At 39.6% G+C, this 20,338-nt stretch overlaps 1 protein-coding gene across 1 annotated transcript; it reads left to right on the top strand.

Moving 5' to 3' along the window:
- The first annotated feature begins 2,264 nt into the window (after nucleotides 1-2,264).
- On the top strand, nucleotides 2,265-19,427 carry LOC134585530 (serine/threonine-protein kinase N2-like). Its single transcript, XM_063440957.1, has 16 exons — nucleotides 2,265-2,270; nucleotides 3,541-3,628; nucleotides 4,419-4,549; nucleotides 5,434-5,611; nucleotides 6,351-6,494; nucleotides 8,823-8,926; nucleotides 9,776-9,919; nucleotides 10,070-10,145; nucleotides 10,423-11,131; nucleotides 11,392-11,527; nucleotides 11,607-11,698; nucleotides 11,844-12,029; nucleotides 12,465-12,527; nucleotides 12,759-12,835; nucleotides 13,280-13,422; nucleotides 19,305-19,427. Exons 1-16 carry the CDS (start codon nucleotides 2,265-2,267, stop codon nucleotides 19,425-19,427), a joined length of 2,400 nt encoding a protein of 799 aa, XP_063297027.1.
- The last annotated feature ends 911 nt before the right edge of the window (nucleotides 19,428-20,338 follow it).

Below are 20,338 nucleotides of genomic sequence, written 5' to 3'. Positions count from 1 at the left end.
CTTGGGGGTAGGACTTGATATTAAATTTTGGGGGATTTTTAATACAAAAATGCGTCTCTTGTAGGGTAATTATCGCTGCTTTGGATTTGGTCATTTCTTGCACCGCTAGCCTCCTTTTGTGGGGGCTGTTGAGGCCTTTAACGTTTAATGTGAGTACAGTTAGGGAATCAGCCATGATCTTGGTGGGGTGTGAGATTGTGACGGGGCCTTGATGCGTCTTTCGAGTCTTGTGACACGTGGCATGAAATTATTCCAGGGTTCGGGAAAGGGAAGGAAAAAGTAGGAAACAGGTGCGGGGAAGAGGACAGAAAATAACCAAAGTATATACAAAGCGCCCTTGAAAAGAACAGCGCTCTACGTGGGTGAGGTGTGAGTGGGTAAACAGTGCCCCTCACACGTCTCAACCTGGGGTCGTGCCTAAGGTTTTAGGCCGAGTGTATAACAGCCTTATTTCTTGAGGTTATATATTTACCCTTTAACCATGTCTGAAATAATAGGGGAAGATCCGCTGAATAGCGGTATTTAATTCCCAAACTCTCCCTCTGGACAGTGCGCTGACATGACTTAACATAGCTTAGCATTCCTGATGCGTGGTTGTCGTGTACCCCCCTCGTGCTGCATCTATTGTGGTAGCAATTTGGCTCCCATCCCCTTGCGTCTGCCCTAAATCTCTTTCCATTTTGATAATGTGGGTTCGGGTATACCCCATGCCTTTAAATCCCGCAACCCTGGTACTAGGGTGTAGCCTAGAAGATACATACGTTAACACGGTACAGACATATATATACTCACAAACCATTTACTATAGCATGTCAGAGATCAGAGGGTTAATCATGGATCAGAGTGTCTCTTAACGTTCAATTGTCGCCATGTGACAGCGGCAAGTCCGCAGCGAAACACGTCCCGCATTGTCAGTCCTTCCTACGCGGTGATCCCGCCATCTGCCATTCCGCTTGCGGCCTTGTCGGGGGTACTGCGGTAGAAGCCTCTTGTGGCGCTAGCGGGAACAGGCCCCATTCCTTTAGTAAGCGCATTCCCACCTCCGGCTCGTTGACGGTGTGTGTCTTGGCGTTCCTCCAAATGAGTAGCTTCGTCGGGTAGCCCCATCTGTATTGTATGTCGTTGTTCCGCAATGACTTGGTAACATTAATGAACTCCCTCCTCCTGCTCATAGTCATAGCCGACAAGTCTGCGTATAATTGAACTCCTGCATATGGTTCAGGCATCGCAGGCAGTTTCCTCGCCGCTTGTAAAAGAGTGTCTTTGGTTTTGTAGTAGTGAAAACGTGCTACTACATCGCGTGGCGTATCTTGTCGCAGATTTTGCGGCTTCGGTAGCCTGTGGGCACGATCCATCAGCCAGGCTTGGTCGGTTATTTCTGGTACTAGGGTCTTGCATAGAGACAACAGGTAGTGAGGTAGTTGCTCTCTTGTGATACTTTCTGAGATTCCGCGAAAGCGCACATTGTTCCTGCGCGAGCGGTCTTCCATGTCCGCCATTTTCCGTTTCAGGAACTGTTGTTCTTCCACCAGTGCTTGCACAGTGTCGGCTAGCGTGTCTTGTGCTGCGCAGATGTCATCAGTGCGTGCTTCCAGGTTGTTTGTTCTTTCTCCCAGATCTGCTATCTCCTTTTTTATATCGTTTGTGGCTTTTCTCAAGTCAGATTGTAGACTAAGTCTAAAGTCCTGCAACATTGCATACAGCCTCTTCTCCGTGACTGGAGCGTCGGTGTAACGCTGCTCCTCGGTCTCCATGTGAGAGTTTGAGGCCTGTGATGCCTCCAGCTCCTCGCTGCCGCCATCTTGTGCCGGCCGCGACCGGTCTCTTTTCGTCGAGCGGATCGGATCCGTCAGCTTTGTCTGCTTTGCTGGAGACATGAGAGGCAGAAGAGGTAAGGCTTAGCTGTTTTCCGCCTTGTATTGGGGGTAAAAGCTGCTTTAAATTCACGCTATGGCTGTTTCGGACCGGGAGCTCTCACTCCATGCGTCCGTTCACCTCGGCTGTCGGCCACGCCCCCCCAGTTTAAAACTTTTTAACTCTACTCTAAGAGGGACCAGGGACATAAATAGGTAGTCCAACAGCTACACACCACATACACAGTGTCAGGGTACCTGAAGTCTCTACCTCGGAGGAGGTTAGACTTTCAGACGGCCGTCCTCTCAGGGGGGCTGACGCACCCAATCCTCACAGCTCTCATAGCCGTTTACGCGCCGGCCGCGATAGCCCCGCCTCCTTTTATGACGCGGCACTCAGCGGCCGAAGTCATGACGGCAATCACGTCCCGACCTGTCAATCTAGTTCCGAACAACGAATCAGGGCTCGGCAGGGGCGGAGTCATCAATTAAAGAGCCAAGGTATAAAATAGGGATGTGTTTAATGGTTCATTGCCCTGTCGTGGTTCTAGCTTGTCTGGTCACTCAGTGCTCTTATTTCTGTTTGTCTTTTTGGTTCTGACTCGGCTTGTATTCTCGTTACTGCTTACCTCTCGTGTCCTTTGATCTCGGCTCGTCTCTCGCTTACCTGTTCTCTCGTTCCCTCGACCTCGGCTTGTCTCTGACCATTCTTTGCTTTCTCCTTACGTTAGTCCGGCCATTCTAAGGTCCGGTATACGTACCTAGCTCCTGTTTGTATTCTGCGTGTTGGATCCCTGTCCCGATCCTGACACACAGCACAGCAACACACACTATAAACACACTGTACACACAGCACAGCTACGCACACTACACACCCAGCACAGCAACACACACTGTACACACAGCACAGCTATGCGCACTGCACACACAGCACAGCAACACACACTGTACACACATCACAGCTACACACACGGCACAGCTATGCACTCTGCACACACAGCACACTTACGCACAATGTATACACACAGCACAGTTACGCGCACTGTATACACACAGCACAGTTAGGCACACTGTATACACACAGCACAGTTACGCACACTGTATACACACAGCACAGTTACGCACACTGTATACACACAGCACAGTTAGGCACACTGTATACACACAGCACAGTTAAGCACACTGTTTACACACAGCACAGTTAGGCACACTGTATACACACAGCACAGTTAGGCACACTGTATACACACAGCACAGTTACGCACACTGTATACACACAGCTCAGTTAGGCACACTGTATACACACAGCTCAGCTACACACACTATACACACACAGCCAGCGCTGACCGGCTAGCATTTATTTGTTTACCATAACGAGAAATTAAAAATAATGCAGTTAATGGGATGGCAATATAACAATATTAGCTTTTCTTTTGAGATTGTTGTATATATTGTGTCCGTTCTGAAAATGTGAAATATTTTGGTGGCAAAGAGGGCAATTTGTTCATATGTGAAGACCAACACTAGAGGAGAGGGGAAATTTAGAGGAGATTAAAGGACAATGAAAATTAAACTTGGCTCATATATACACTATGGGGGCGGGGTATGTGCATGGGATTAATTAATCTAAAAGTCCAATTTCTGTTCATCTTAATTATCCATCACATTTTTCGAATTACTTTTTCAGGATCAGAAACATCTTGGTGATGCTCATAAAAAGCTCCAAGACTGCAATAGAAAAACAGAAATTTTCCAACAAAAACCTTTGGATAAAGGTAAAGGTCCGGTGATGTCATATGTACTGTGTATTTTAAAGGAATATTAGCGTGTAACAATGATAAAGTAATTTCAGTTTTTGAGGTTTTTTACTCTGGTAGCTTTTTTGCTTTTTTGTCACATGGGATTTGTTTTGGGTCCCATCTGCTGCTAAATGTGGGAATATTAACGTGTAACAATCAGGGCCGTCTTTAACGTGGGGCAAAAGGGGCTGTCCCAGACCCATTTATTCCTGGGGGGCCCAAAGCAGCTGCCCCTTGAGCCTGCAACATTACAATTAAGGGCCTGCTGGGAGAGACCCCTATCTTTTTGTTTCACCGCAGGCTGCGGCCGGGCCCCTGTCACAGTAATCCCCCGCGGTTGGGCCCCTCTTCCTGTCTTTCTGTGTTTCTCCACGGCCTACGGCCGGGCCCCTGTGTCTTTGATCCGCCATGGCTGAAAAAATCTGATTCGTTAGTAGATCTTTTATGATTGGTGCTTTCAGACAATCAGAATACAGATAGAATTCAAAGCATGCTCAGTGACCAATAAAATCCACAGGAGAGAATAAACCCATGGCAGCCCCCCGCAATGCAACAATATATGGAGAGACATAAACTTTGTCTATTGGGAATTCAAAGTTAATTGTAAAACTAATATCATTTTTACAGTTTAATTATTCTGGAATATGAAATTTACTTTACATTCTTGACAGTTCACACTTTAGTAATGAAACTACCATGTTGATTTCCTTTTACATAAGTAAAGCTTACTATTATTATAACCAAACATTTTATTTTTTTCTCTTAGCAACACCTGCAATAAGTCCATTGGAGCAGCGCATTGAGGAGTTGAGCCACCGTTTCGTGATTGAGCGTGCCGTGGCTGAAGGAGCCAAATGCGCCGTCAAGGCATTACATCCCGGGAAAGAACTTGTTCAGGTTAGTTACAAAGTGTACTCGTTTACCCATTTCATCCCCAGAGTGAATAATGCGCTTTGAATATCTGCCATAGGGATGGAAATTACAGTTTAATGTCATTAACCAAGTATCCATTGTTACTAACTTTATAACATCTCTTCTGAGACTTTAATTTTTTTAATTATTATTTTTTGCCCTTGCTGCACCATTTGTTCTGTATTTTATTTTGTCTATTAATGTTTTACTTTAAAATTACTTTGTGTTTTAAGCCCATTAGTTTTATTAAAAGCTAATAACAGCGCTACGGAATTTGTTGGCGCTATATAAATAATAAAATAATAATAATAATAATAATAACAGGTTGTATGTTCTACATATGCTTTGTCATTCTAAATGCATTCTAAAGGCATGCAAAGCATCAAAGGAGTTGTAGTTCAACAACATCCGGGGATCTACCTGTTGGGCAGCCCTGTTATACATTGATCTGCCTTTATATCCACAACGATCTAAGGCACTAACTGGTCTTTTGTTTTCCGTTCAGCATTTAAGTTGTTTAGATGAATTCAAACTTGAATTACAAATTGAGTCAAACCTAGACACACTTTTTCCAGATTAGCTATTTTAATTTCAGTTCTGAGGTTCAGATTTCAATTTGCTACAATCCAAACGTTGGTGATTAATCCTGCAGAGTTTTATTGTATTGAGAACTATGTAGACTTATAAACTGTTTATGAATGAAATGAAAGTATAACACACACTGTTAGGAATTGTGCGTGTCACCTTGGAAATCAGCTAAAGTTGGACACCACCTCCCAGATGTTTTTACCAGCAGATGCAGGAATTGTTTTATTGAACTTTTTTTTGCTTATTTTGTTACATTTTAATTCTTCCATCTCTTTTAACAGGCTCAAGCAGCACTACACGAGTCAAATGAAAAGCTGGACCTCCTCAAATATGCCTTGGAGGAACGAGTGAAAGAACTTCCTCGTGGCCATCCCAGGAAGTGTATTACCACCGAGGAGCTGTCCCTTGACTCTGTGCAGAGCCAATTTGGAACAAGGCCCCAGCCCACTGCACTAACAGGTACGTTCTTATCAATCAGTGGCAGAATTAATGTAGAGAGGGCCCTGGTCCAGGAATTTGTTTGGGCACCCTATTGTAAAGATGGACAAAAAGTAGATCCCCATCTGTAATACAACTCCCGCACTGTTTTGCCAGCTGGGGATCTACCATTTGCACATCCTTGAAGGGTTGTATTTAGCACTAAACAGTGTTTGTGTGTTTGAATGTAAGTATGTTTTTGTATGCAGTGTGTGAGTATGTTTGCACGGGTGTGGTGTTGGCATTTGAATATAATTGTGCACATGTGTGTAGTGTTGGTTTTTGATGCAGAGGTGTGTTTATGTATAATGTTGGTGTTTTAATACAGAGTCGTGTTTGAATGCTGTGTTGATGTGTGAATGTGCGTAGAGGACTAACTGAAGATACCACATTTTTGTCTGTTTGTAAAGTGGGTTTTAGTTATTTTACATTCTGATAGAGACGTAAAGGCTGCCTAATTGTTGTTCTGACCAAATCGTGGGCTACTTAGAACAACGACGAAGTTTCCTTTAACAAAGAAATGGTATGTTTCTATTAGCAGGCTAGTTTGGAACGATGATAGAATGTTGGGGGCATCCATAAGGGAACCCAATATTGTATTATTGTAGGAAATGCACTGGGCATACATTGGTGAGAAAAGAATGAATATCATCTTGTGATGACGTTAAGTGAAACTCTAATAGCCATTCTTGCTATTTATATTTATTCTATTGTTTGACAGGCACCCTGGAATTGCGACTCAAGGGCTGTCTAGATATTCTGGAGAATGTACCTAGCAGACTAAAGGACCTGTCACATGTTATCCCTGGCAGGAGTCCGCGTCGAGGAAGATTCTCATTTATGAACAAAATAAGAAGAAACAACCGTGTCGGCATTATAAGAGTGCAAGAGACTGGAAACTTTTTAAGTACAGTGGTTTTTCTCTTATATTTCCCATTATGTGTATAGTGATATTCAAAAAACAGTGCTCAATAGCTGGGGTTTCAAGCCTTCGCCCTCCAACAGTTGTTGAATTACATTTTCCGTTCTGAATACAAATATTAGTATCTGATAGGATTCCCTCTCCTTCACAAAGACCCTGCAAATGAACCACAATTCTGAAAATGTTGCCAAGGAAATCAGTTTCCTAATTCACATTTCTAGATATTCACCCACAATTGCTTTTTTTTCTGCCAATTATTTTACATATTCTAAATAGAGTGACTCTAAACATCAACAGTGAAGGAAGCAGTACGGTTCTTTCTCCTGGGAATCGTATGTGTCATCTTTATATCCTCCTCTACAAATCAAGATAAAAGTTGCCTTTTGAATTGTCCTGCTGGTATATGGGAAGAATACTGGCTCACAATGCCACTTATTGTCTTAGCTAATCAACAGACGATACCCGGGCTCCTTTCCACATTGTTCGTTTCCATTGTTTCTTTGGCTCTTTGACTTTACCAGTCCAAGACGTAACCACCACTCGCAAACCTTACTTTGATTATTATCACCTGGACTTTCTTGGTTGTGATTCTTTGTTCATGCAATAATTTCTTTTTCTCATCTCCTTAGTGTTTCACATAATTTTCAATTGTATTAATCCTTTTCAAAACATATATCTAACATTAACATTGTGGTATATTACATTGAATTATTATGTATGCCGGTAAGCTCTTAATAAATTCAAGTCCCGTTCAATGTATACTGCACTAAAACCTGTCGAATCAGAACCTCAGACTGCTAAATCTGCTTTAAACTCGCTAATGGTCAAAATAAGCGTCACCCAGTTTTCCTGGGCTTTTAAACTCCATAATCTAATTACCTAGTTAAAGTGAAACCCCCTAAATTAATCTATTGTAATAAAAACTATATGAAAAAACAAAAAACTCCTTACCTACATGGTTTGAAAGAGGGATGGTGACTTTTCTTCAAAAATAAATACTAAGTAGGTAAAAGGAATAGAATATATATTTTTTTGTAAAGGCTTGTAAAGGCTGCAGACAGGTGATCTGCAGGTTTTGCAAGCTGTTTTTCGATATACACCCAATGAAAGATGCATAACTAAATGCTTGCATTTATTAATTCGGGTATATCTACATCTACACGATTTATCTTTTTAGTGTTTGGAAGTGGCATGCCCCTTTAAGGATCTAGCAGTAATGACAATTACACACATCCTGTTTAAGCATCAGATATTTTCATTGCATATCATCAAAGGAGTACTAAGATTCTCAATTTACGCATATTATTCCTCAAGCCATCTGTTTGTCGGAAGGAAATTAGATAATGGGCCATGCGTCAAATATAATTTTAAACAAACTGTACTCTATCATTGCTTTTGGGTGTGTTCCCAGATAAGGTAATGTTTTAGTACCTAACTTTTTTCAGTCCTATTTACCAAACAACCTTTAATTTCCCTTCTTTCAAAATTTGCCATATTTGGACTAATACTGACTCTGTTGTGCCATAATAAGACATTCTTAACATTACTATCCACAGAAATTGAAAAACTATAAGATTATAGACAGCCCTTATGCGCTACAATGAGCTTATTTAAAATTAAACTCTCTTACCTGTTCCCTATAATTTGCTACACACACTATCTTAGTGAAACAATTCTGGGGACAAATCTGGGGATAATATATACCCACACTCAACTTAGTCACCCAAAGGAAAATCAAACTCCTCTAGAATGTATATCTTGATGCTGGACCAAGGTGATTGTGAAAGACTCACTCATCATACAAACTCCACTATCTAAATTTTCTCCCAATCAAAAAAGACAGAGGAAGAACACAATTTGCAACATATTTTAAGTTAGTAAGTTATTTCAGACCATGTAACTACAAATTTGTCTAGTTTTGTTTTTAACGGAAAAGAATATAATAGACTTCCCAAATTAAAACATACTCCTAGATCAGGGATAGGCAACCTCCATCACTCCAGATGTTGTGGACTACATCCCCCATAATGCTCTTACACCCATAATGCTGGTAAAGCATCATGGGAGGTGCAGTCCAAAACATCTGGAGTGCCGAAGGTTGCCTATGTCTGTCCTAGATCTTTGGTTAAAGATAACAGAGGCAACTTTATACTGTCATCTGTGTTTTGACCATTGCCGAGTGTTGATTCCATTTTCAGTTAGAAATATTATTTATGATAAAATACTCGTAGCCTTTTAAGCTAAGTTCATGAGATTTCCTTACAGGTGAAGTCTGTGCTCAGTTGAAGATTGACCACATTTTAAAGGGTTCTACAAGTTGGAAAACTGTGTCTAATCCATCCTGGGATGAAACTTTTAAACTGGATTTGAATAAGGTACGGATGGGACATTTTTTTGTTTCAGAACGTTTTGCTTGTAGGAAAAGTAAAGGAAAAATAGCAGTAAAAAAAAAAGGAACAAAATTATGTTTTTGTTTTGTTGATAGTTTTCTAGTTATGTTGATGTCTGTATCATTTTGTTTTGGTTAGTATCAATATTATATTATTATTCCTAATTTAAAATTAAAATTTGCGAGTCCTCTAAAAGGTTCTCCTAGCTAGTCTGATTTGAACTCTTATTTCTAAAACTTTTAGGACCTTAATGTTACAGTTGATACGTATTTGTTTTCTTTTTCTTCCTCGAGAAATTGTTAGGAGATGTTCGATAACATTAATGATATATTGCATATTTTAGTTATTTGGTGGAAAACCTTGTCACCAGGGCTTTTTGTTAAAGGTATTCCGTCAAGCATTATGAATCAGTGTTGTTTAATTGGATATTTTCCAGCACACATGCATGCTGATTCTAATTTTTCATACATCCTGTGTTTTCTTGATGTTCTGTACACCTGACCTTGCATGAACTGAGATCAATCTCTCAAAGCAAGTAAATCCTGCCATGTCAAGTCCACATATATGCCCGATGGATGGTAGTATGGATAGTGATGGAAGAAAAATTTAACATTTTAAAGAACTTTACACTTATACATCTGCAGCCAATACATTTACAGCCTCTATGTATTGCTGATTTTTTTTTTTATGTGAAAATGGTAAATGTGGTTAAACCATGTAAAAATAGTTGCTTATGGTGAGAAAAATACATTCCTAAAGAAAAGGGTTTGTCGAAGAAAACTTTTTTTTCTATTATTTTTTTTAAAAATGATTACTTGTATAATTTCTACATAGTCTCGAGAACTAGAATTATCATTGTACTGGCATGACCGGAGATCACTGTGTGCCACCAAGACTCTGAGGTTAGAAGAATTTCTGGTCAACCAGAAACAGGAACTGTGCCTACAGCTGGAGCCACAGGGCATCCTTTTCATTGAGGTGAGGAGTAGAGAACTAGTCTAGGAACATCATCAATTTATATTTATTACTTATTATAATTTTGTGTGTCTGTTTATATGTTGGTGTGGCACAATGAGGATACTATGATTTACTTCCAGCAGTTAACTCTTTCGGTTTGTTTTGGAATAGGTGGAATTTTCATTTCCTTTACCCCAGAAAAGGACCAAACTTCAGAAGCTTAAGAAATTGTTCTCCATAAAAAAAGGTAATTCTATTATTAACATGTCTCGCAAAAAATATTATTATTTGGTTACTCAAAAGAGGTGAACCCCTGTACCCAGTGCTAGTTCCCTGCATAATGGAAAACGTCAAACTAGTCATCTAGTGTGAATTGACTTGTATTCCCTAACCTGTGTGGGATATCACAAGTTTAATTTTTAATCAGATTGATGTATGTGCGACCAGTCCAACACCTATAGTGCATTATTAAACTTTGTGTATCATATACAATACTAATTTTATGTTCTTTGCTACCTTTATAGGAAATACCATCCATCCAGCTGCAGAAAATATTGCAGTAATTGACTCTCTTCTGTTGTCTGTAGAGGACACTGAGAGTGTGAAGCCATCAATACCCCTTCCATTGGCAGTAGCGGACACTGACAGCTTGGAGCTTTCACCACCAGCTGTCACTTCCTTTACAGAAGAGATCATTAAACCATCTCCAGAGGAAGATACAATAATTGATCCTCTTCCATTGGCGGTAGCGGACACTGACAGCTTGGAACTATCACCACCAGCTGTTACTTCCTTTACAGAAGAGATCACTAAACCATCTCCAGAGGAAGATAAAATTATTGATCCTCTTCCATTGTCAGTAGCGGACACTTACAGCTTGGAGCTACCACCACCAGCTGTACCTTCCTTTACAGAAGAGATCATTAAACCATCTCCAGAGGAAGATAAAATTATTGATCCTCTTCCATTGTCAGTAGCGGACACTTACAGCTTGGAGCTACCACCACCAGCTGTCACTTCCTTTACAGAAGACATCATCCAACCATCTCTAGAGGAAGTTGTAATTATTGATAATGCTCCACTGCCAGTAGCGGACCCAGAGAGTGTAGAGCAATCACCTAGAGCTGACGCTGCCATTATAGAAGAGGCTATTGAACCACTTCCAGAGGACAATGACGCTCTTTCATTGACAAAAGAGGACTCAAAAAACCAAGAGCCATCATCACCAACTAGGTATTCACATATTCATTCTTCTCATCAATGCCGTTAGGCCGTAAACCTGCTACACATTTTCCATAAGCTCCTTATTTGCTCCTCTTTTCCACTCCCTCTCATTTCATTTATGTGATAAGCATGTCTTATATTAAAGGGATTATGCTGGTACAGTCTGACTGACACACAATGATGCGTGTCTCTGGACCAATGGTATGATAATGTATACTGTGTCTTATAAAAACATTTAGTTTTGGGGTTTTGTTTTGTTTTTCATGGAGGAGAGGTGTATGCATTATTTCAAATATTTTCTTTTTTAAACTTGTTCTTTTTCTTTGCAGTATTGTGCAAATAGCTGACCTGACCCTTCAGGATTTTGATTGTCTCTCTGTGCTGGGCCAAGGAAGATTTGGAAAGGTGGGTTTATAGTTACATAGGAAAGGTGTAAAAACAAATGCTATTTATCAAAATACCTTTTTTTTATTTTCCATTTCAGGTCCTGCTTGCCAAGTACAAGTATACAAAGTCCGCATTTGCATTAAAAGCTTTGAAGAAAAAAGACGTCATTGCAGATCATGCTGTCCATAGGTCAGTAAATGGAGTGTAATTAAAATTCTACTTTGATTATTTTTGGGGGGATTGTGGTCCTGTTTGTCATTTTTTTTTTTGTTACTGAGCAAAGAATCGTCTTTAAAAAAAAAAAAAAGATTCAATTAAATATTATGATTTCAAGGCTTGCAGATGAGAAGTACATCATGCAGATCGTAAGCAGCATACGACACCCTTTCCTTGTTAATCTCTTCGCAAGTTTCCAGACTCCAGATTATGTCTGCTTTGTGATGGAGTATGCTGCTGGTGGAGACCTTCTAGCAAATATTAAGAAAAACAACTTTTGCCCATTTTCAGAAAACAAAGCTAGGTAAGTATAAATAGTTTCTGGATTATGACTACATATATCTGAGCTATACCTATTAGAACGTAACAAGACCCGTTGTCTGATTCACAGTCAGTGGGTGTAACAAGGATAATTTATGAAAGTGACAATATTTTATTGAAAAATACCCTTTTTGTCAAATAAAAAAAAAAAAAAAAAAGAAAGAAAACACCCTTCAACCATAAGGCAACTCAGCAAGCTAAAGTGCTTTAGTGGAGTGTCCCATTAAGGTTAATACCAAATCCATGAAGTCTACACAGATTACGATAGAAGATGACTGTTAAGACTCGGGATACAAGACATTGCAGGAAACATGTCTGGGCATAGAGTTATGCAGGATGGGTAGAATCAAGCCATTCATTGCTGCAAAAACTAATTTTCCTTCCCTAGAATAAAAATGACATATTCACTTTTCCACAGGTTCTATGTTGCGTGCTGTGTGCTGGGCCTAGAATTCTTGCACAAAGCCAATATTGCTCACAGGTAAGTGTTCAGGAAAAACTAAAGATGGTAGGTGCTGTTGTATTGTCTTATTTCCTGTAATTTAATTTGGCATTTGTGGTTTGTTTCATTATTTATTATTATAATATTAAATAATTATGTCGTATATTAGTTTAGTCCTTACATCTAACCTTTTAACAAGTCTAAATAATAAAACTCCAAGTTCCCTTTAGTGATACGTAGAATTAATAAAATTTCTGCTTTTTAATCTAGAGATATCAAACTGGAAAATATTGTTATCGACAAGCACGGATACGCCAAAATCACAGACTTCGGTCTTTGCAAAGAAGGTAAATATTATTTTATAATTAGTAAAAGTAATTTCGCACACAGTTACAGATATGAACTTTATTTACAGACAAATAACATCCAACTGCATACTGAATTAAAAGTATATATGAAACAACAAACATGCATATATTTATAGAATTCTGAAACAAGATGCCATTGTGCAAATTCAAATCCAATTGGAAGTCCAGGCGATTCTGGAACAACAAGCAGATTAGATGCTGGAACACAATAGAGATTAGCAGATCTTTGTACAAAGTTACAGAGAGAAGATGTAGCTGCAATGCACCAACTCCTTGCAGCCATATCCTAATATCACCTAAACAATATAAATAAAATGAATAAACAGAACATATACTGTATATCAGTAACATAAATGTAAAACTGAAAGTAGGCATCTATCTTTATATTTACTTACGTATATTTATCTTTTTTCGTTTTCTGAGGGATGGGATACAGAAATCGAACCAGAACATTTTGTGGCACCCTGGATTATATGGCACCTGAAATGGTTATGAGAAGATCATACACAAGATCTATCGACTGGTGGAGTCTTGGCGTTGTTACTTACATGATGCTGACTTCAGCGGTAAGAATTGCTTACTTTTACAAATGTGTTGGATTCCTGTTTTGGAAATCAAAATCCCCAGTGTGATATTATACGGGCAGCCGATGGCGATAGTATTTTTAAACTGTAGAATGGTCAGAATTAATGGACACCTTGAGCACTTTAACCACTACAGCTTATTGTAGAACTTCAGTGTAATAGTTGCTTTGCATTTGTTTCACGTTCCACTTTTTGGAGGTTTGGTTGTTGTCTAATCTGTAGACAGTTCTCTATTTTGCGGCAGGAGATTGTATTTTTGAAGTCTGAGATTTGTAAATTATCTGGTAAACAAACTCAGGCTGGAACTGCTGCAAAGCCACTGCCGCAGAGACATACTAGGAATGGCAGATGGATTACTGTAGGATCTGGTAGACTTGGAGTTGTGGATAAAAGGCATATTGCACAGTCTGTTGCTCTACATAATTCATTTTCTGCACTTTCAGAGTGTAGTGGTGTCGTGGAGAGAGGCACTGAGGCTAGTGGTGTTGTGCAGAGAGGCACTGAGGCTAGTGGTGTTGTGCAGAGAGGCACTGAGGCTAGTGGTGTTGTGCAGAGAGGCACTGAGGCTAGTGGTGTTGTGCAGAGAGGCACTGAGGCTAGTGGTGTTGTGCAGAGAGGCACTGAGGCTAGTGGTGTTGTGCAGAGAGGCACTGAGGCTAGTGGTGTTGTGCAGAGAGGCACTGAGGCTAGTGGTGTTGTGAAGAGAGGCACTGAGGCTAGTGGTGTTGTGAAGAGAGACATTGAGGCTAGTGGTGTTGTGCAGAGAGGCTTGGTGAGGCCTAATAGAAAGCAGTTGTTGGTGGGGGATTCCATCATAAGAGGTGTGGAGATGGACAATGGTGGTCTTGTGAGGTGTCTTCCCGGAGCTACTGCTCACAGAGACAGGAGACGTATCGGTAATATTGTTAAGCAAGCAAAGCAGGAAGGGGAATTGGATGTACTTGTCCATTTAGGGACAAATGACTTGGCTTGCAATGAGGTTTCAGAGGTTAAGGAAGTTTTTAGTGTTTTTGCCAATGATATACGGCAGGTTGCTTCCACATTGTCATTCTCTGAAGTTCTGCCTGTGCATAACACTCAGAATGACAGGCGGATGCGTATTAGGGACTTTAACTTGTGGCTTGGTGAATGGTGTCGGGAGCAAGGATTTGGCTTTATTGCTCATGGTAGCTCTGTTTGGAATGGAAATAAACTGTACAAAAAAGATGGTTTGCATCTTTCTCAAAAGGGAACAAATGTTCTCAGTGAGCAGTTCAGAGGTTTTGCTAGGATGTATTTAAACTAGGAGGGGGGGGGCAAAAGGGTGATAAAACATCAATCCAATTGTCCCCCAAAACAAGGACAGAAGGTGCCTGTAGCAAGTGTGTTAAAAAATGATAAGCTTAGAGTCATGTCTACAAATGCTCGCAGTTTAGGGAATAAGATCCATGAACTTGTGGCAATAATGGCAACTGATAGTGTAGATTTAGTCGCTGTTACTGAGACATGGTATAATGAGAAAAATGACTGGGACATAGCAATACCAGGGTACTCTTTATATAGAAAAGACAGGGAAGGCAAGAAAGGGGGAGGGGTGGCCCTGTATGTAAAGAATAGCATAAAATCTAGCCTAATAAAGGTTAGTGAGGCGAACATAGAGTCAGTTTGGGTTACGTTAGAATTTGGTAATCACACAGTAACTCGTGTAGGTGTGATTTATAGGCCCCCAGGACAAATTGAAGAGTTAGATAATCTACTAGTTGAAGAAATAGCTAAAATGACAATGAAGGGGGAAGTTATCATCATGGGTGACTTTAATCTTCCTGATATAAATTGGAAAACAAAAATAGCTACTTGTGCCAGGAGCACACATATTCTAAACTCCCTACTGGGATTGTCTCTAAAACAAGTCGTTGAGGAGCCAACTCGTAAAGAGGCCATACTAGATTTAGTGTTAACAAATGGAGATTTGGTATCAGATATTACTGTAGGTGAAAGTTTAGGATCCAGTGATCATCAGTCAGTGTGGTTTAATATAAGAACAGTGACTGAGTCACACCACACAAAAACAAAAGTTTTAGACTTTAGAAAAACAGACTTTTCCAAAATTAGAATATGTGTAAAGGAGTCATTATCAGACTGGAGCAATTTAAATGGAGTCCAAAAGAAATGGGATTATTTAAAAGTTGCACTACTGAAGGCAACAGAAAATTGCATTAGGCTTGTCAGTAAAAGCAAAAAATTCAAGAAACCACTGTGGTACTCCACAGATGTAGCCAAAATAGTAAAAAACAAAAAGTTAGCATTTAGTAATTATAAAAAAACCCAGAGTGAGGAAGACAGAATGACCTATAAGATTAGGCAGAAAGAGGCTAAGCAAGTTATAAGAGCTTCCAAATCACACACAGAAGAGAAAATAGCACAGTCAGTAAAAAAGGGGGACAAAACCTTTTTTAGATACATAAATGAGAAAAGAAAAGTAAAACAAGGATTAGTTAGATTAAAAACAAAAGAAGGAAGGTATGTAGATGAGGATAAAGGTCTAGCTGACTGCCTCAATGAATATTTTTGTTCGGTATTTACAGATGAAAATGAAGGAAAGGGACCTCAGTTAAGAAAAAGGATAAATGAGTCATTTATTACACGTGAGTTTACAGAGGAAGAGGTTCTATTTCAACTGTCAAAAGTAAAGACAAATAAGTCAATGGGACCTGATGGAATACACCCAAAGCTATTAAAAGAGCTTAGTGGTGTACTAGCAAAACCATTAACAGATTTATTTAACCAATCATTGATAACAGGAGTAGTCCCAGAAGATTGGAAGTTAGCGAATGTTGTGCCCATTCACAAGAAAGGTAATAGGGAGGAGTCGGGCAACTATAGGCCAGTAAGCCTAACTTCAGTAGTGGGGAAAGTGATGGAAACCATGTTAAAGGATAGGATTGTTGAACATCTAAAAACACATGGATTTCAAGATCAGAGACAACATGGGTTTACTTCAGGGAGATCATGCCAAACTAATCTTATTGATTTTTTTGATTGGGTAACTAAAATTATAGATCAGGGTGGTGCAGTAGACATTGCTTACCTCGATTTCAGTAAGGCTTTTGACACTGTTGCACATAGAAGGCTTATCAACAAACTACAATCTTTGAGTTTGGATTCCAATATTGTTGAATGGGTAAGGCAGTGGCTGAGTGACAGGCAACAGAGGGTTGTAGTCAATGGAGTATATTCGAAGCTTGGGCTTGTCACCAGTGGGGTACCTCAGGGATCTGTACTTGGACCCATTCTCTTTAATATTTTTATTAGTGATATTGCAGAAGGTCTTGATGGTAAGGTGTGTCTTTTTGCGGATGATACTAAGATATGTAACAGGGTTGATGTTCCAGGAGGGATAAGCCAAATGGAAAATGATTTAGGTAGACTAGAAAAATGGTCAGAGTTGTGGCAACTGACATTTAATGTGGATAAGTGCAAGATAATGCATCTTGGACGTAAAAACCCAAGGGCAGAGTACAGAATATTTGATAGAGTCCTAACCTCAACATCTGAGGAAAGGGATTTAGGGGTGATTATTTCTGATGACTTAAAGGTAGGCAGACAATGTAATAGAGCAGCAGGAAATGCTAGCAGAATGCTTGGTTGTATAGGGAGAGGTATTAGCAGTAGAAAGAGGGAAGTGCTCATGCCATTGTACAGAACACTGGTGAGACCTCACTTGGAGTACTGTACACAGTACTGGAGACCCTATCTTCAGAAGGATATTGATACCTTAGAGAGAGTTCAAAGAAGGGCTACTAAACTGGTTCATGGATTGCAGGATAAAACTTACCAGGAAAGGTTAAAGGATCTTAACATGTATAGCATGGAGGAAAGACGAGACAGGGGGGATATGATAGAAACATTTAAATACATAAAGGGAATCAACACAGTAAAGGAGGAGACTATATTTAAAAGAAGAAAAACTACCACAACAAGAGGACATAGTCTTAAATTAGAGGGACAAAGGTTTAAAAATAATATCAGGAAGTATTACTTTACTGAGAGGGTAGTGGATGCATGGAATAGCCTTCCAGCTGAAGTGGTAGAGGTTAACACAGTAAAGGAGTTTAAGCATGCGTGGGATAGGCATAAGGCTATCCTAACTATAAGATAAGGCCAGGGACTAATGAAAGTATTTAGAAAACTGGGCAGACTAGATGGGCCGAATGGTTCTTATCTGCCGTCACATTCTATGTTTCTATGTTTCTATGTTTGATTACACTCTGTACTATATTGTGCTCGTATTCCTTTTTACATATACATTGTTTTATGGTTCATATTCATAGGTTGTTATTTTCATGACTTTCACTGCAATGTGAGTGTGTCTAGCGCAATAATAAATACGTCATTTGTCACAAGAGCTCATGACTGCTGACACAATTATTCATAAAATGTTGACAATTACTAACTTCTAATAACAACCTATAAATATGTACTTATGCTCCCTAAATACCCGGCCTCTAAATAAAGACACTGGTGGATAGGGCATGGGCTTTACTTAGCTGAACAACTGGCAAGCAACCATCCAAATTGTCAGCTCCCGGCTCAGTACCGATAGACAGATAAACATTTACTTTAACACACTGCAGTCTGCATTCCTTCTTCAGCTTCTCTGCAGACCACAAATCTTCTATATATAGAATATATTTGCTGAGCTAGTACGGGCACCACCGCTGTAACAACACAGAGAAAAAGAAACAAACACAACCCAAGAAAACAAACAACCCAATATCCTACTCCCTATCACTAGTATATAAAATCCAGGGCGGGCGGGGATACAGGTCAGCCTCACCCAACCCTCCTGCTACCAAATGGTAAGGAGCACCCAGCTCTCCCCTATTTCTCACCGTCACTTTTTGAAACATTGTAGCCAAATATTTTGGTTGATTCAATCCCAGTAAAGTGTAGGAGTGTCATGTTTCCCCTTCCTTGGCTATCCTCGGGTATACCACTTCTGCATCTTACGACCTTGCGCACAGTGCTTTACAAACTAAAATGCACTTTTTGTAAAAATATTTTTCTATTAGTTACCCTTCCCAGGTGATGACAGAAAAGAGGTGATGAGTCAAATAGTCTACACTGAATCCTACTATCCGGAGTTCCTATCTGTGGAAGCAGTCTCAATAATAAGAGGTGTAAGTTGCCAACGCATGTTCAGTGCTTTCTAATTCTGATAGATTGAGTAAGGTGAGGTCAGATTTCTAGTCACTACTAATGAGTGGAAGATCATTGCTGACAAGCTGTCCTGGGAAGAAGGAAGTCCCCGAGCAGCTTGTTCTAATAGCAGTTGTTATGTAAGATAGGAGACAAGCCGATGATGACGTTATAGTTCCTGGAGGCCCTAGGACTAGAGTTCCTGGATGGAGCTCTGCTACTGAGTTGTATAACTCTTATGGCTTTTCATACTGTAATAATGTATCACGTCATATCTCAATGTCTTGGATAAATACAAGCCAAGACCTCGTTTGAATCTTGACAGATATTGGGAAGTAACATAGAAGGCACAGGAAAAGAGTCAAGACTTTGGGGAGGTTTGGATGGGTTTGGGAAGAAGGGAATTTGATTTTCTTTTCTAGTTTTTTTTAGTTTTATTTCATATTTTAAGAATATATATGTTCTCATTAGTTATGCACATTCCGGCATAGTATATACACCTTTCATTTTGCGGAAGCAGGAATCATGCCAGCAATCAGGGGAGAAGAACTATTTCTAGGCACCAGAACAAGAGGCCATGGTTACATGGTGCCTACCATTTATTGAGCTCTGCATTAACCTATACAGAGTATCTGCAACAATAATGCCTGGAATTCTGATGTTTTATTTTATTAATTTTTTTACAGCTTTTAAATAAAAATCCCAAAGCCCGTCTCGGTTCCAGCAAGGATGACTCCATGGATTTGAAGTTACATCCTTTCTTCGAAGTATGTCCGTGTTCTATTAATTCCTTTACCATTGATGTGTAGAGTTAATGTCCATTTCTTGTCTGATTTAGTATAAAGTGGAACTGTCACTTTCGAGAGTTATACATATTTTAACAGCTTAACCAGTATTATGTTTTAGCTGAGCTTTTCAAAACAAATACACAATGTTCCATGAATTATTGTATTTGGATGCATTCAGGGAATTAGAGGGAAACTATATCCATTGGAGTTGAAATCAGTGGTGGTTTTGACGTTTAAAGATGATGGGCACTATTTCCTGTGACTTGTTGAGTTCTGTCTACTTAATCCAACTATTTAAACCATGACCAAACAAGACTACATGTCATATTGAAAACCGTAATACTATAGATACACGCATTCAGGAACAATAACCCCTTTAAAGAGATCTAACTCCACCTAATGATGCTGTTACCCATTGACAGCATTAAAAGAGATGGTAAGGCCGGGATTTTAGAGCATCCAGGATCTGAAGACGGAGTGCAAAGCCATTGGCTGGTATCGGAAATCTTTCTAGAACAGAATAACATGTCTTAGAGGTTTATACCCAGAAATTGGGTGTTCTTTAAAAAGAAATGCCAACATCTTGAAATTAATAGTTGCTCTACCTCTTCAGTGATCTAAAAAGGGGAGAAACTGCAAATATAATCATGACAGGCATATCATGTATTTTATCTAACATACACTTACTAGTTCTTACGCACCAACAGATATGATTTGGGTTTTTTTTGCAATAAAAATTCTAGGAGTCACTGTTTTTCCTGCCCCTATGAACCAGCCGCCACTATTTTTGCGAAACGTTTTAGATATCTGTTATTTTGTATTCTAAGTTTACTGATTTATATAGTGGTGGCGTTGCTTATCTTTCTCATTATTTTCCTTCAAAACTTTTCCATTTTTAACAGGACCTAAACTGGTATGCGTTGCTGTGCAAA

The sequence above is a fragment of the Pelobates fuscus genome, chromosome 1, assembly GCF_036172605.1.
Source record: "Pelobates fuscus isolate aPelFus1 chromosome 1, aPelFus1.pri, whole genome shotgun sequence".
Lineage (NCBI taxonomy): Eukaryota > Metazoa > Chordata > Amphibia > Anura > Pelobatidae > Pelobates > Pelobates fuscus.
This window is presented reverse-complemented; position numbering and strand designations above follow the sequence as displayed.